The following is a 12,801-nucleotide window of genomic DNA, read 5'->3' as shown; positions in this document are numbered from 1 at the left end:
AGTAAGATTAATACGTAATCGCAAAGTCAGAATGTCCAGCACCATGGGCAGACATAGCCTATTGGTTTTATGTCAGACTAATAAAATGACCAAAAAAAAACAAAAAAAACAAACAAAAAACACAAGTGACTATATATATATATATATATATATATATATATATATATATATATATTCTAATTATATGACCAGCACCTGTATATAGTGGGTACGGAAAGTATTCAGACCCCCTTAAATTTTTCACTCTTTGTTATATTGCAGCCATTTGCTAAAATCATTTAAGTTCATTTTTTTCCTTATTAATGCACACACAGCACCCCATATTGACAGAAAAACACAGAGTTGTTGACATTTTTGCAGATTTATTAAAAAAGAAAAACTGAAATATCACATGGTCTTAAGTATTCAGACCCTTTGCTCAGTATTTATTAGAAGCAGCCTTTTGATCTAATACAGCCATGAGTCTTTTTGAGAAAGATGCAACAAGTTTTTCACACCTGGATTTGGGGATCCTCTGCCATTCCTCTTTGCAGATCCTCTCCAGTTCTGTCAAGTTGGATGGTAAACATTGGTGGACAGCCATTTTTAGGTCTCTCCAGAGATGCTCAATTGGGTTTAAGTCAGGGCTCTGGCTGGGCCATTCAAGAACAGTCACGGAGTTGTTGTTAAGCCAATTCTTTCGTTATTTTAGCTGTGTGCTTAGGGTCATTGTCTTGTTGGAAGGTAAACCTTCAGCCCAGTCTGAGGTCCTGAGCACTCTGGAGAAGGTTTTCGTCCAGGATATCCCTGTACTTGGCCACATTCATCTTTCCCTCGATTGCAACCAGTCGTCCTGTCCCTGCAGCTGAAAAACACCCCCACAGCATGATGCTGCCACCACCATGCTTCACTGTTGGGACTGTATTGGACAGGTGATGAGCAGTGCCTGGTTTTCTCCACACATACCGCTTAGAATTAAGGCCAAAAAGTTCTATCTTGGTCTCATTAGACCAGAGAATCTTATTTCTCACCATCTTTAGCAAACTCCATGCGGGCTTTCATGTGTCTTGCACTGAGGAGAGGCTTCCGTCGGGCCACTCTGCCATAAAGCCCCGACTGGTGGAGGGCTGCAGTGATGGTTGACTTTCTACAACTTTCTCCCATCTCCCGACTGCATCTCTGGAGCTCGGCCACAGTGATCTTTGGGTTCTTCTTTACCTCTCTCACCAAGGCTCTTCTCCCCCGATAGCTCAGTTTGGCCGGACGGCCAGCTCTAGGAAGGGTTCTGGTCATCCCAAACATCTTCCATTTAAGGATTATGGAGGCCACTGTGCTCTTAGGAACCTTAAGTGCAGCAGAAAATCTTTTGTAACCTTGGCCAGATCTGTGCCTTGCCACAATTCTGTCTCTGAGCTCTTCAGGCAGTTCCTTTGACCTCATGATTCTCATTTGCTCTGACATGCACTGTGAGCTGTAAGGTCTTATATAGACAGGTGTGTGGCTTTCCTAATCAAGTCCAATCAGTATAATCAAACACAGCTGGACTCAAATGAAGGTGTAGAACCATCTCAAGGATGATCAGAAGAAATGGACAGCACCTGAGTTAAATATATGAGTGTCACAGCAAAGGGTCTGAATACTTAGGACCATGTGATATTTCAGTTTTCTTTTTTAATAAATCTGCAAAAATGTCACAATTCTGTGTTTTTCTGTCAATATGGGGTGCTGTGTGTACATTAATGAGGAAAAAAAATTAACTTAAACGATTTTAGCAAATGGCTGCAATATAACAAAGAGTGAAAAATTTAAGGGGGTCTGAATACTTTCCGTACCCACTGTATATATATATATATTTGTCTTTCAAAAGACACGCAATCGTTAGATGAACGAAACATTTTAGAGTTACCAGTTAGAGTCAAATTCCAGCTCACAAAACCCATCTAAGCGATTCGTTCACTAATTTAGAGAACAGTCTCTATCGAACATGTCAAACTCGTAAAAAAGGAAATTTAATAGACAAATACAAATATGTCTTATAATTAAAAAGTACTGCAAATATTCTTCACTGTATGACAGTTTTATCAATACACATACAATTAGTTGCTGTTAATAAATATTTTCCTATAACATAAAAACTTTCCAACCTAATAATGTAATTGATTTCAAAAGGAACCACATAACCACAAGCATCCTTTACTGTAAACCCGTAATAAGCACCAATATGTGTCTACAAAAGGTTTTAACCAGTTCTTTGAAACGAGTAGTTCAAAAGAACCGGTTCGTGGAAACGAATCAGACTTATCACTGATCCATACGATGAAGAATGCGCCAGACGGGAGAATATCTTAAAAAACCGCGAGACCGAACGAGATCGCCACTTCCTCAAAATGTAAACAGAAGTGAGTAACGTTAGTTGTACAGAGGGTTTTTCAGTATAACAAGACATGTGAGCAGGTATGTTTTAAAGTATATCTTTATATATTTAATCATTTATTTTACAATCCGTTCGCCGCTTGTTTTGGGTTAAAGTTTATTGTAGACAACTTTGTAACGTTTTGAAAAGTGCACGCTAACTGATTAATTAGCATGCTAGCATGTATTCTTGTGCTGCATTTGTGTTAATATAGTCGTATTCTGGTGATTCTTTCCTATGCAACGTTATGACTTTCTTCCGCGTGTGATGGAAGTCTCATCTGTGCGAGTAAATAAGTTAAATGGCATCTTTCCATAACGATATAACTTGTTTTGGTCATACTGAAAACTTAGAAACTCCATCGTATGTGCTGTAATGGGTTCTGCTCCGTGGCTAATAAAATGGACAATAAAGGGACCGACGAGGTGGAGAAACTGAAGTCCAAGTTTATATCAGCATGGCACAATGTGAAGTACAGTATGTAATGACATATCTCACTGTTAATATGTTCATTTTCCTTTCATCTTGCAGTCTGATTACACGTGACTAATCATGCATTTTCTTTAACCCGTCAAGGTTGGGCTCTTAAATCAAAAACTGCCTTCAGCCGTAATTCTCCTGTTTTCTTGTTGGGGAAATGCTACCACTTCAAGGCTGTGGGTAAGATGTTTTACATAGCACATTTTTTTCCTTCACAAAGTTTTTATTTTTATATTAAAATGTGTATTTAATAGAATATGGTTTTGTTTTCTATTTTTATTTAAAGGGGTCATGAATAGAGAAATCAAATTTTCATTGATCTTTTAAAATGTAGGTCATTTGTGCTGTAAAAACATCTTGCAAGTTTCAGAACTCAAAACATCTTAGTAGCCAAGCTCCGAAAAATACTTTTTAAATTTTGTCACATTAACGTGTTGGTTTACCCAGAAATGATAATTCTGGCTTTAATTACCTACCCTCATGTCGTTCCAAACCCGTAAGACCTTCATTAATATTCGGAACACAAATTAAGATATTTTTAATGAAATCCGAGAACTTTCTGACCCCCCATGCAGACCGCAATGCAGTTACCACTTTCAAGGCCCAGAAAGATTCTTGTCACTTCATAAAATTATTGTTGAACCACTGTAGTCAAACTGACTATTTTAACAATGTCTTTACTACCTTTCTTGGCCTTGAATGTGGTAATTGCGTTGCTGACTATGGGGGGTCAGAAAGCTCTTGGAAATTTATTAAAAATATCTTCATTTGTGTTCCGAAGATGAACAAAGGTCTTAGGGGTGTGGAACGACATGAGGGTGAGTAATTAATGACAGATTTTCATTTTTGGGTGAACTGACCCTTTAAATGTAGTAGTGCGAGGAAAGACCACCTCTGCAGAAGAAAATCAACACCTACTTCTACATCATTGCATCTTTGGCCCCACCCACTGGCACATTAGTGAGATGAGAAGAGAGATACAGGATCACTGGACTAAAAATAACATTACCTTCCAAAGGATCCTAATGCTAGGAAAGCCTTTATTTATTTTCAACTATGTGAATGTCTCAGTAGAGCATTATTTGTGTGTTCGGTACATTTCACTGTGGTTTCTTTGATAAATCAGTCGCAATTTGGCACAGAATTTTACTGTAAGATATGGACCCGACAGCAATGCCACAACATGCAAGTTACCATTTCTGATATGTAATGGTTCATGTGCAGTCCGACGTTCTTTGTCTCAAAACCATTTATTGCTGTTTATGTGTCAGTAAATCAAGTCAGTGACTAAACGGTCAACTTCACATCGTTTCTCTTAGTAGCATGAAAATAATCTGTTATTTAAATTGTGGTTTAATAAGTTCCAAATGTAATACTTATTTCATATGCAAATATGTTAGCCAATCATGGGCATTTACATTTAAGTCTCACAGCAGACACGCCCCTTCCAACAGAGCATTCATATCAGAGGTCTAAAATTAGGGTAGAAAATGGCCTTTTATTTCTAAATTATGACATTTTTTGATGTAAAAATCATGCTAACATTATAAGTGCACCTCAGAAAACAAAAACTGCAATTCATGACCCCTTTAATATATCTGCCATTTTAAAATGAAAATTACGGTCCTAAATTCTCACACCAATATTCTAGGTGTATCATGAAATGTTTGTGCTAACTGTTTTCTTTAGATGATGAAAGCCCTACTGAGAGTTGTACTGCTGAGGCATTAGGTGATGTTGTCACAGGCAATGTTGATGGATTTCGAAGGGACTTCGCCTCACGAGTTTGGATGACCTATCGAGAAGATTTTCCAGCCCTTCCAGGCTCCACCCTCACTTCAGACTGTGGGTGGGGTTGTACACTCCGGGCAGGGCAGATGATATTGGCCCAGGCTCTCATGCTTCACATCTTAGGTAGAGGTGAGTTCGGGTCGAGAGAGAATCCGTTATGATGATGAGTAATAAGTAGATGCATTCTGTGTCTGCCCAATTTTCCATGTTAATTGTGGGGAGAAAATTATAAAAAATAAAACATGCATAATAAAATAAAATAAAAAAAAAAACACATACCTATATACTGTATGTATATATATATATACTGTATGTATATATATATACACTGTGTATATATATATACTGTATGTATATATATATATATATACACTGTATGTATATATATAAATACACACACACACACCTTTCAAAAGTTTTGGACAGAATACTTTTATTCAGCAAGGATGCATTAAATTGATCAAAAGTGACAGTAAAGACATTTACTGTTACAAAAGCTTTCTGTTTCAGATAAATGCTGTTCTTTTAAACTTTCTATTCATCAAAGTATCCTGAAAAAAAAAATTGTATCATGGTTTCCACAAAAATATATTTTTTTAACTTTGAAATGTGTCTTGAGCATCAAATCGTCAAATTAGAATGATTTCCGAAGCATCATGGGACAAAGAAGACTGGAGTAATGAATATTTTTCTTATAATAACTGTTCATGTGAGAGCCTCAAAAAACATTTCTGAGGTGTGTGTTGCTTAAATGTAAGTAGTCAAAGTTTTTTAACCTTTTCATCTCCTCATTTACATAATGAAATTCTGTATTCGTTTTTTATTTTAGAGGTTGGGTATTTCAGTGTCCGAGGTTGTCACTCTAATGAAAGTTCTCATATGATTAACGGAGGGCAGTTTTGTGTAATATGGTGAACAGGCCATGGCATTTGCCAGTTTAATACCTTCATTCAAAAAACAACATTGAAGCATTATCCAGAGCCCACGTCTATAATGAAATATGTCATTATAGAAATATCTGTCTATAAAGAGTCTAATGGCTAATAAAATATACTTATTGGCCAATTACAGGCCTTGACACTTAGCAAGGTCATTACCTAATGGCCCCACAACCAGGTCCGGCACCTTTATGACCCTCAGCACTTCTACCTACACTATTTCAGACACCCACTCTGTTTGTGAATATAAAATGTAGTAAAAGTGAAATACTGACTACACTGAATATCATAATTGGATTTTTGTTCTGAAAGCACAAGCCCTACTGTCTATTTAAAAGTCAAATTTGAATATTTCTGTCACTTGGAGAAATCTAGGACAAACTTTCAGGACTTCTAAAAGACTTTTGCTTCATTGTTTCTTAGTGCACCATATGGATATAATTTATGAGGTAATTAACAAAATAAAAATTAGAATTAAGAGAATTGCAGATTATCAACTCATTTTGAAAAGTAAAAGAAAATCAAGCTCTGAAAAGGTATTTACTTGCTGTATTTCTTAAAAGCACAAAAGTACTGCTATTTTTGTGATGTAATTCTATTTTTTTTTTATTTTTTTATTTATTTTATTTTTTTTTATTCTGTCACCAGACTGGACCTGGTCAGAAGCACTGACCTTGGAGCCCCTGGATACAGAGACATGGACCAGCAGTGCAGCACGGAGACTGGTGGCCACATTAGAGGCCTCCATTCAGGGGGAAAGATCACAGGTCACCCAGCCTGTCTGTCCTGCTCAAGTAGGGGCTGAGGAAGCTGACTCATACCTACAAGAGGCATATCATCGCACCATTGTGTCCTGGTTTGGGGATGGACCGTCAGCCCAGTTGGGCATCCACAGACTAGTGCAGCTAGGAATGACTTCTGGAAAACAGGCAGGAGATTGGTACGGCCCAGCAGTGGTGGCACATATACTCAGGTAAAGAGTGCATAATACATAAATGTTTGTTTGTTTTTTAGTTTTTAAGTCCTTTACATCACCCATTCCTCATTATGATGTACAGTATATCAAATATCTCTCACCCTGTCACTCTCTTTCTCCCCCCACGTCCCTCAGAAAAGCTGTTGATGATGCAGCAGATGCATTGCTGAAAGGGATAAGTGTTTATGTAGCACAGGACTGCACCGGTATGGAAAATTTCAATCTAAAGTCTTTCACAGAACAGAAGAAGGGCAAATATGATTAATTAGAAAATATTTAAATATTTAAAAAAAAAAATCTAGTGAAAATGCTTATATTTTGTCTTTTTTTTTTTTTAAATTTATTACAAATTTTCATTAAAAATATATATTATAAGCATTATATTATATGCAGAAATCACTGTATGTATTGTTTTTAAACTGTTTTAGTAAGGGTTTCTTTTAATGAAAGAAATGAGCATTTTAATTCAGCAAGGATGCATTAAATTGATTCAAGTGATAGTAAATAGTTTTATCATTTAAAAAAAAAATTATTTAAAATTAATGCTGTTCTTTTGAACTATCTGTTCATCAAAGAATCCTTATTAAATGCATCAAGGTTTCATCAAAAAATATTAAGCAGCATGACCGTTTTGAGCTATAATAACAGTAAGAAATGTTTCTTGAGCATCAAATCAGCATATTAGAATGATTTCTGAAGGATCATGTGACATTGAAGACTGGAGTAATGGCTGCTAAAAATTCTTTGCCATCACGTGAAAAAATTACATTTTAAAATGTAAAAAAAAAAAAATAATAAATTGTACTAATATTTCACAATATTACTGTTTTTAATGTATTTTTGATCAAATAAATGCAGCCTTAAAAAAAATCTTACCAACTCCAAACTTTTGAATAGTAATGTGTATATAAATTATACTGAACCAACACACACCAAATATCTATAAGCTAACTCACTAACACCATACAGTTGTAGCTGAATTGTGTATTGTGTGAGAGAAGTACAATTAGGGCGCTTTCACACTTGTTTAGATTACCTAGTTCGAACCTGAGTTCGCCCCCAATGGATTGTGTTCACTTTATATTATTTGGGTCCAAACCGTGGTGTGTTTGTATCAAATCAGCAGCTGTTTACCTTTGTTGCTTGGTAATGACGATGCAGGAGACGGCGACAAAATGCGTTGCTCACTTCACTTATATATTTTGCTTTTTTAAACCTTTGGTTTTGTTTACAAAGCTTCAGCATACAACAGCACTTGCGTATATCTGCCGCGAATGTACTGTAAATGTTCTAAAGAACATGGGAGACCATTTCCTCTGAAGGCGAACAGAAATTATATATACATTCTCTCTGCTCGTCAGTAGGTGAGTGAGTGATCATACATCATTAATAGCGGTTCACTTCTGTGATTTGGTACAATGGCGCCTGTATATCAGCAGTGATATACTCCGTACTGGAGTTAAAATGAACCGTACCCCAGACCACCCTTTTTATGCAGACTCGGTACAGTTCACAGGTGCGCACCCGAGTTTGGAAAACAGTGTTCACATCATCCAAACGAACTAAACTCTGACATCATTCAAGCCCAGATGCGCACCAAAAGTGCTAGTGTGAAAGCACCCTTAGATTCAATAACAGCTGTATTTGTCACACGTGACAGAGAAAGGGACAGACAAAGTACCCGTTTTTGACCTCTGTTATTAATTGTCTGCAGTGTACAGTGCTGATGTTATTGATAGCCATTCAGGGCGGACAGGCAGCCACTGTGATCCTCAGGGACTCAATACTGGAGCAGCCCCTGATAGTAGAGCTGTCATCATCCTCATTCCTGTGAGATTGGGTGGAGAGAAGATCAACCCAGAATACTTAAGCTTTGTCAAGGTGAGGCTTTGGAGAGATCCCCCTTTTGCACAAATACAAACTAGATCATTCAATGACAAAGAGAGAAATATTTGTTAAAGATGTGGTTATTGACTGACAGTACAGTGATCTTAACAGCTCTCTTTTTCTTTTCCCCAGAGCATATTAAGCTTAGAGTACTGTATCGGCATCATTGGAGGAAAGCCTAAGCAGGCCTACTATTTTGTTGGATTTCAAGGTTAGTCTTTTATTCAGAAGTCATTGTGCATATTCTCTAAGAGACAAAGTAAAAGAATGCATGCAAAGAGAAGGCCAGCGCCATCAGAGAAGCTTATTTTATTTTTCCCGAACCTATCAAAAATACTACACCATTCATCATGCGAGGGTATCGCCACTCCATAAGTAGCTTGCATAGATTTAAGAGCTACCCAGAGTAGCCCACTCTCCATCACCTTCAGTAGCCAGTGGAAACCTTCAGTTGGACATGTTGGTAGTCAATATTTACCCATTTACATTTTAGCAATTTGAAATGCACTCTGCGATGATGTCTAAATGACAAGCAATACATTCTCCCTGCCAGGTCCGGCCCGTCGTCTACATTCATCATATGCAAATGACCTAATATAATTGCGTGTTTGTAAAAGTAATTTCTCCACACCAAAATTAAATGACAGCCCCCTTTGCAGGCATAAAGAATGTGCTTGTACAACCGGATTCGATTATGCAGCGTTTAATCCATTCGAGTTTAGGAAGGACCAAAAAAAAAAAAAATTCTCGCATTTGATTGTTTGAAGCCCAACTGAGGTGGGTGACTTTGAGCTGCTCTGCATAGAAATTGGGCAAGGATAGGCATTATAATAATCACTGTGTTTTTTGAATAACTTGTCTTTTGTTTTGTCCTTGCAGATGACAGCTTGATTTACATGGATCCTCATTACTGTCAGTCTTTTGTGGATGTCAGCACAAGCGATTTCCCTCTGCAGGTAATGTGGAATTACAAAAAGCTGACCGCCGCACAGTGATGTGAATTTAATAGTTTCTGTACTTAAGGGTATGAATCTGAAAGTAGACCTCCACACTCAATTACAGAACACTAGAGATTTACACATTGTTCTGTACTTTGTATCAGCTCCAACATTTTATATAGCTCCAACGATTTTATATTTCAGCATCATAACTTATTTTTACGCTTTTTGTGTGCTGTAGAAAGTGGTCTGGCGAAAGACAGAAATATTGGGCCATACTTTTTGCTCAGCTGTCTAAGCCTTTCAGATCGCAGGCAGAATTCAACATTTGTCAAAAAACGTGTCAAAAAGTAAAATCTTTTATTTCTGCAATCTGATTTTTTTCACATGAACACGCATCGATCATTTGGAACTGCACTGGACTGAACGGTTTAACACGCCTATTGCACTGTAGATAGATATTACAGACGAAAATGTATAATTCTTTAGCTGTGCATATGGATCACTGTGATTTCACAAACATGAAATCTGGCTTCTTTTGACTCATTTTAATGGATATTTCATCTTTTCTTTTTCTTCTTCTTTAAAGTCTTTTCATTGCCCATCACCAAAGAAAATGCCTTTCAGTAAAATGGACCCGAGCTGTACGATTGGATTCTACTCAAAAAACCTCGAACACTATGAAAGAATTGGCAACGAACTGTCAAAGGTGGGTAAACCTTTCAAAACCCTTTTTTTTTTTTTTTTTTTTTTTTTTAATTGAAGTATAGCAGAAATGTTGTTCCATATTTTTTTTGATGATTAATGGCATGTTAATTTTCATTTTTAAATGTTATTGTTAAATATAATGCCTAAATTCATAACCTGTCCAAAAATGTCCCTTTTAAGCTGTAAAAAGGCAGCTATTTAAATTTCCGTCAGCAGGTGGCAGCATTTAACTAGGTAATTGGAAACTGTGGGACTACTGGCACTGTGACCAGCAGAGACTACTGTTAGGGGCAAATGTTGCATCTTATCTTATCAATTTTAGGTTGATAAAAATTCTTTGTTAATTTGCCAGATATTGGAGCCTTCATCGAAAGAGAAGTACCCTGCATTCACCTTTATGACAGGACACGGGAAGGATTATGAACTTTCGATTGCTGGAGAAAAGCGAGAATGGCCTTTCATCAGGAACACAAGAATAGCAGGGACAACATCGGGAGACTTTGTGCTGCTCTGAGGGAACCCTTCAAGCCTCTAACCCAGAGCCAAGTGATACACCACAAATCAGGGCTGGATCAGTCTGTATTTATATACAACACTGTGGGTCTAAACTATAGGACCCTGTGCTACACTGTCCTCATGTCATTTCAGAAAAAGCCATTTATAAAAAAAAAATTTCTGCAAGCAGAGCATTCATTAGCTTCAGAGAGTTGACCACTTAACTGAACCCATACTGATGTCAATACTTCTGTCAGTATGTGCTTGAAAGCAAAGTTTGATGGTGGATATAGTCTGGAGTGTTTCATGAACATAGGCCATCCACATTTGTTTTGATTGCAATTTTATTTAATAGCTAAACCTGTAAACATTTCAGTGTAATATAAATGCAATTGACGTGGTTAATACATGTTTTTTTTTTTTTTTTTAACAAGAATGAATTTTTATTTTTTTTTCCTCAAATAGAATCATGTTACTTTTCTCACATTTCTTAAAACAATGAATCAAAACACCTAGTCTACTTTTTTGAACGATATACATTATATGGTGATTTAACTTCACAAATCTTATGTTTTATGTTGACATGTTTTATGTTATGTTAACTGGAAGGATAATGTGCCTTTACAAGTGAGTAGAGAACACTGTTAGATATAACTAAATATAGTGGTAGCTAGATTAAAAAAAAAAAGCCCTGTCTGCTGCCAGCTTTTTTTAGAAATATTAAAGTCATAGTGCATTGATATGCACTGAAACTGTGCTTAATATAAGATTAATTAATGTCAATTAACAACAATACAGTAGTATAATGTCAATATGAAAAACGTAATTTCAGAGCTACAAAGATCTTGTTAGTCTTTGGGAGTTCACTGTGTTATTTAAGCAGTATGAATCAAGGAGTAATTTATTATTAAATGATGCCTTATTTATATAACCTCAAGTTTATTTTCTTGGTGATATATTGTTTTAACAAACTTGTCAACATGTACTGCCATAAATAAACTTTCTTTTCAAAGAAACACTTTTGAACCAAAGCAATTGGCATTGAACAGAACTGTAACACTAGCTCTAACACAGTATTGACATTTTGTAGGTGAGTCATATATTTTTTTTTCTTTTATTTATTCAAAACGTATTAATTCCACCATTTGTCAGTTTTAAGGGTTTTGTAAATTACTACAATGTATTTCAACACCATACTTTAATTGCCAAAATCATTTTGCACACTGAACATTTCAGTTTTATAATTGTTGATTTCAAAAATGAAAAATAAATCTAATATGGTCAAATAATCAAAAAGTGTTTCTACTCATTAAGTAGTTCGTCTTATGTTCTGTACTGAACATCAACTTTGTTATTGAGCTATTTTCAATCTATTAACTCATCTTCCCAGCAAACACTGCAAATGAAAATGACTCGCACTTGCTAACTCCTTTTCATAACCCATTCAGCCAAATGGAACAAATCTGTATCTGGTGATTACGCCATTTTCCAGGGGAAAGAAAATATCCTTGTGCTGATCTCAATGTTGCCATGGTTAATTCCTCTGTTTCTGTTCCGTTTGAGCAATGCTTGTGCTATTTTCATGTTAAATACAAATTCTTATATTAATAAGGTCATGGCCCATAGGGGAACAAGTTGTCCTTCTGTGGGACCAAGCAGAATAAGTCACTGCCTGTCTCACCACTACATGTTGTGAAGACAGAAGCAGCGAAGCACAATAACCCCATCGTCTCAGTGTCTGTGATCAGTAAATTCATATTGGGCTGTATTTAGGAAACAAGGCTTGGAGGAAAGCAGAAAAAAAGGAAGTTTGGGACATTAGGGGTGAGGCAACATGCCATCCTTTCCATCAGTGTTACATGAAAGGGGGCTTGTGCTGGGAGGCATAGCTGCTTTGAGAAGACTTTGTGTGCTAGCCGTATTTATGATGCTGCCTGTATGAATATTTGATTAATGAATCATTCTCTCCTGAGGGGGGAATGTTGTATCCCAGCAGCGGCTACAGAACCATACCAGACCTCACTGCTCTGTTATAGCACAGCTGCCAATAGAGGCATTGATTCCGGCAGATTCCTTAAAATCTAATCTGCTCCGGCGAGCGAATTCCACAGATGAAAGAAGCGGAATAGAGGCTTCGTTTTGCAGGCAATTTGGATTGAATAAAGTTTTCTCTCTTCTCTCTCTTTTTGATATGCA

At 36.6% G+C, this 12,801-nt stretch overlaps 1 protein-coding gene across 1 annotated transcript; it reads left to right on the top strand.

The window, feature by feature from the left end:
• The first annotated feature begins 2,296 nt into the window (after positions 1-2,296).
• On the top strand, positions 2,297-11,621 carry atg4c (autophagy related 4C, cysteine peptidase). Its single transcript, XM_051896312.1, has 11 exons — positions 2,297-2,433; positions 2,746-2,869; positions 2,969-3,052; positions 4,562-4,792; positions 6,250-6,574; positions 6,713-6,783; positions 8,292-8,458; positions 8,597-8,675; positions 9,344-9,420; positions 9,992-10,111; positions 10,463-11,621. Exons 2-11 carry the CDS (start codon positions 2,758-2,760, stop codon positions 10,622-10,624), a joined length of 1,428 nt encoding a protein of 475 aa, XP_051752272.1. The 5' UTR covers positions 2,297-2,433; positions 2,746-2,757; the 3' UTR covers positions 10,625-11,621.
• The last annotated feature ends 1,180 nt before the right edge of the window (positions 11,622-12,801 follow it).

The sequence above is a fragment of the Ctenopharyngodon idella genome, chromosome 6 (assembly GCF_019924925.1).
Source record: "Ctenopharyngodon idella isolate HZGC_01 chromosome 6, HZGC01, whole genome shotgun sequence".
NCBI classification, from domain to species: Eukaryota; Metazoa; Chordata; class Actinopteri; order Cypriniformes; family Xenocyprididae; genus Ctenopharyngodon; species Ctenopharyngodon idella.
Note: the sequence above shows the minus strand (reverse complement) of the source record. Positions and strands in the feature narration are given on the sequence as shown.

Bases quoted from the DNA above. Each gene is read 5' to 3' on its own strand.
- atg4c (XM_051896312.1), top strand. From the start codon at position 2,758: ATGTGCTGTAATGGGTTCTGCTCCGTGGCTAATAAAATGGACAATAAA. The intron at 4,793-6,249 runs GTGAGTTCGGGT...TTCTGTCACCAG, and splicing joins GCTTCACATCTTAGGTAGAG to ACTGGACCTGGTCAGAAGCA. The intron at 6,784-8,291 runs GTATGGAAAATT...AATTGTCTGCAG, and splicing joins TGTAGCACAGGACTGCACCG to TGTACAGTGCTGATGTTATT.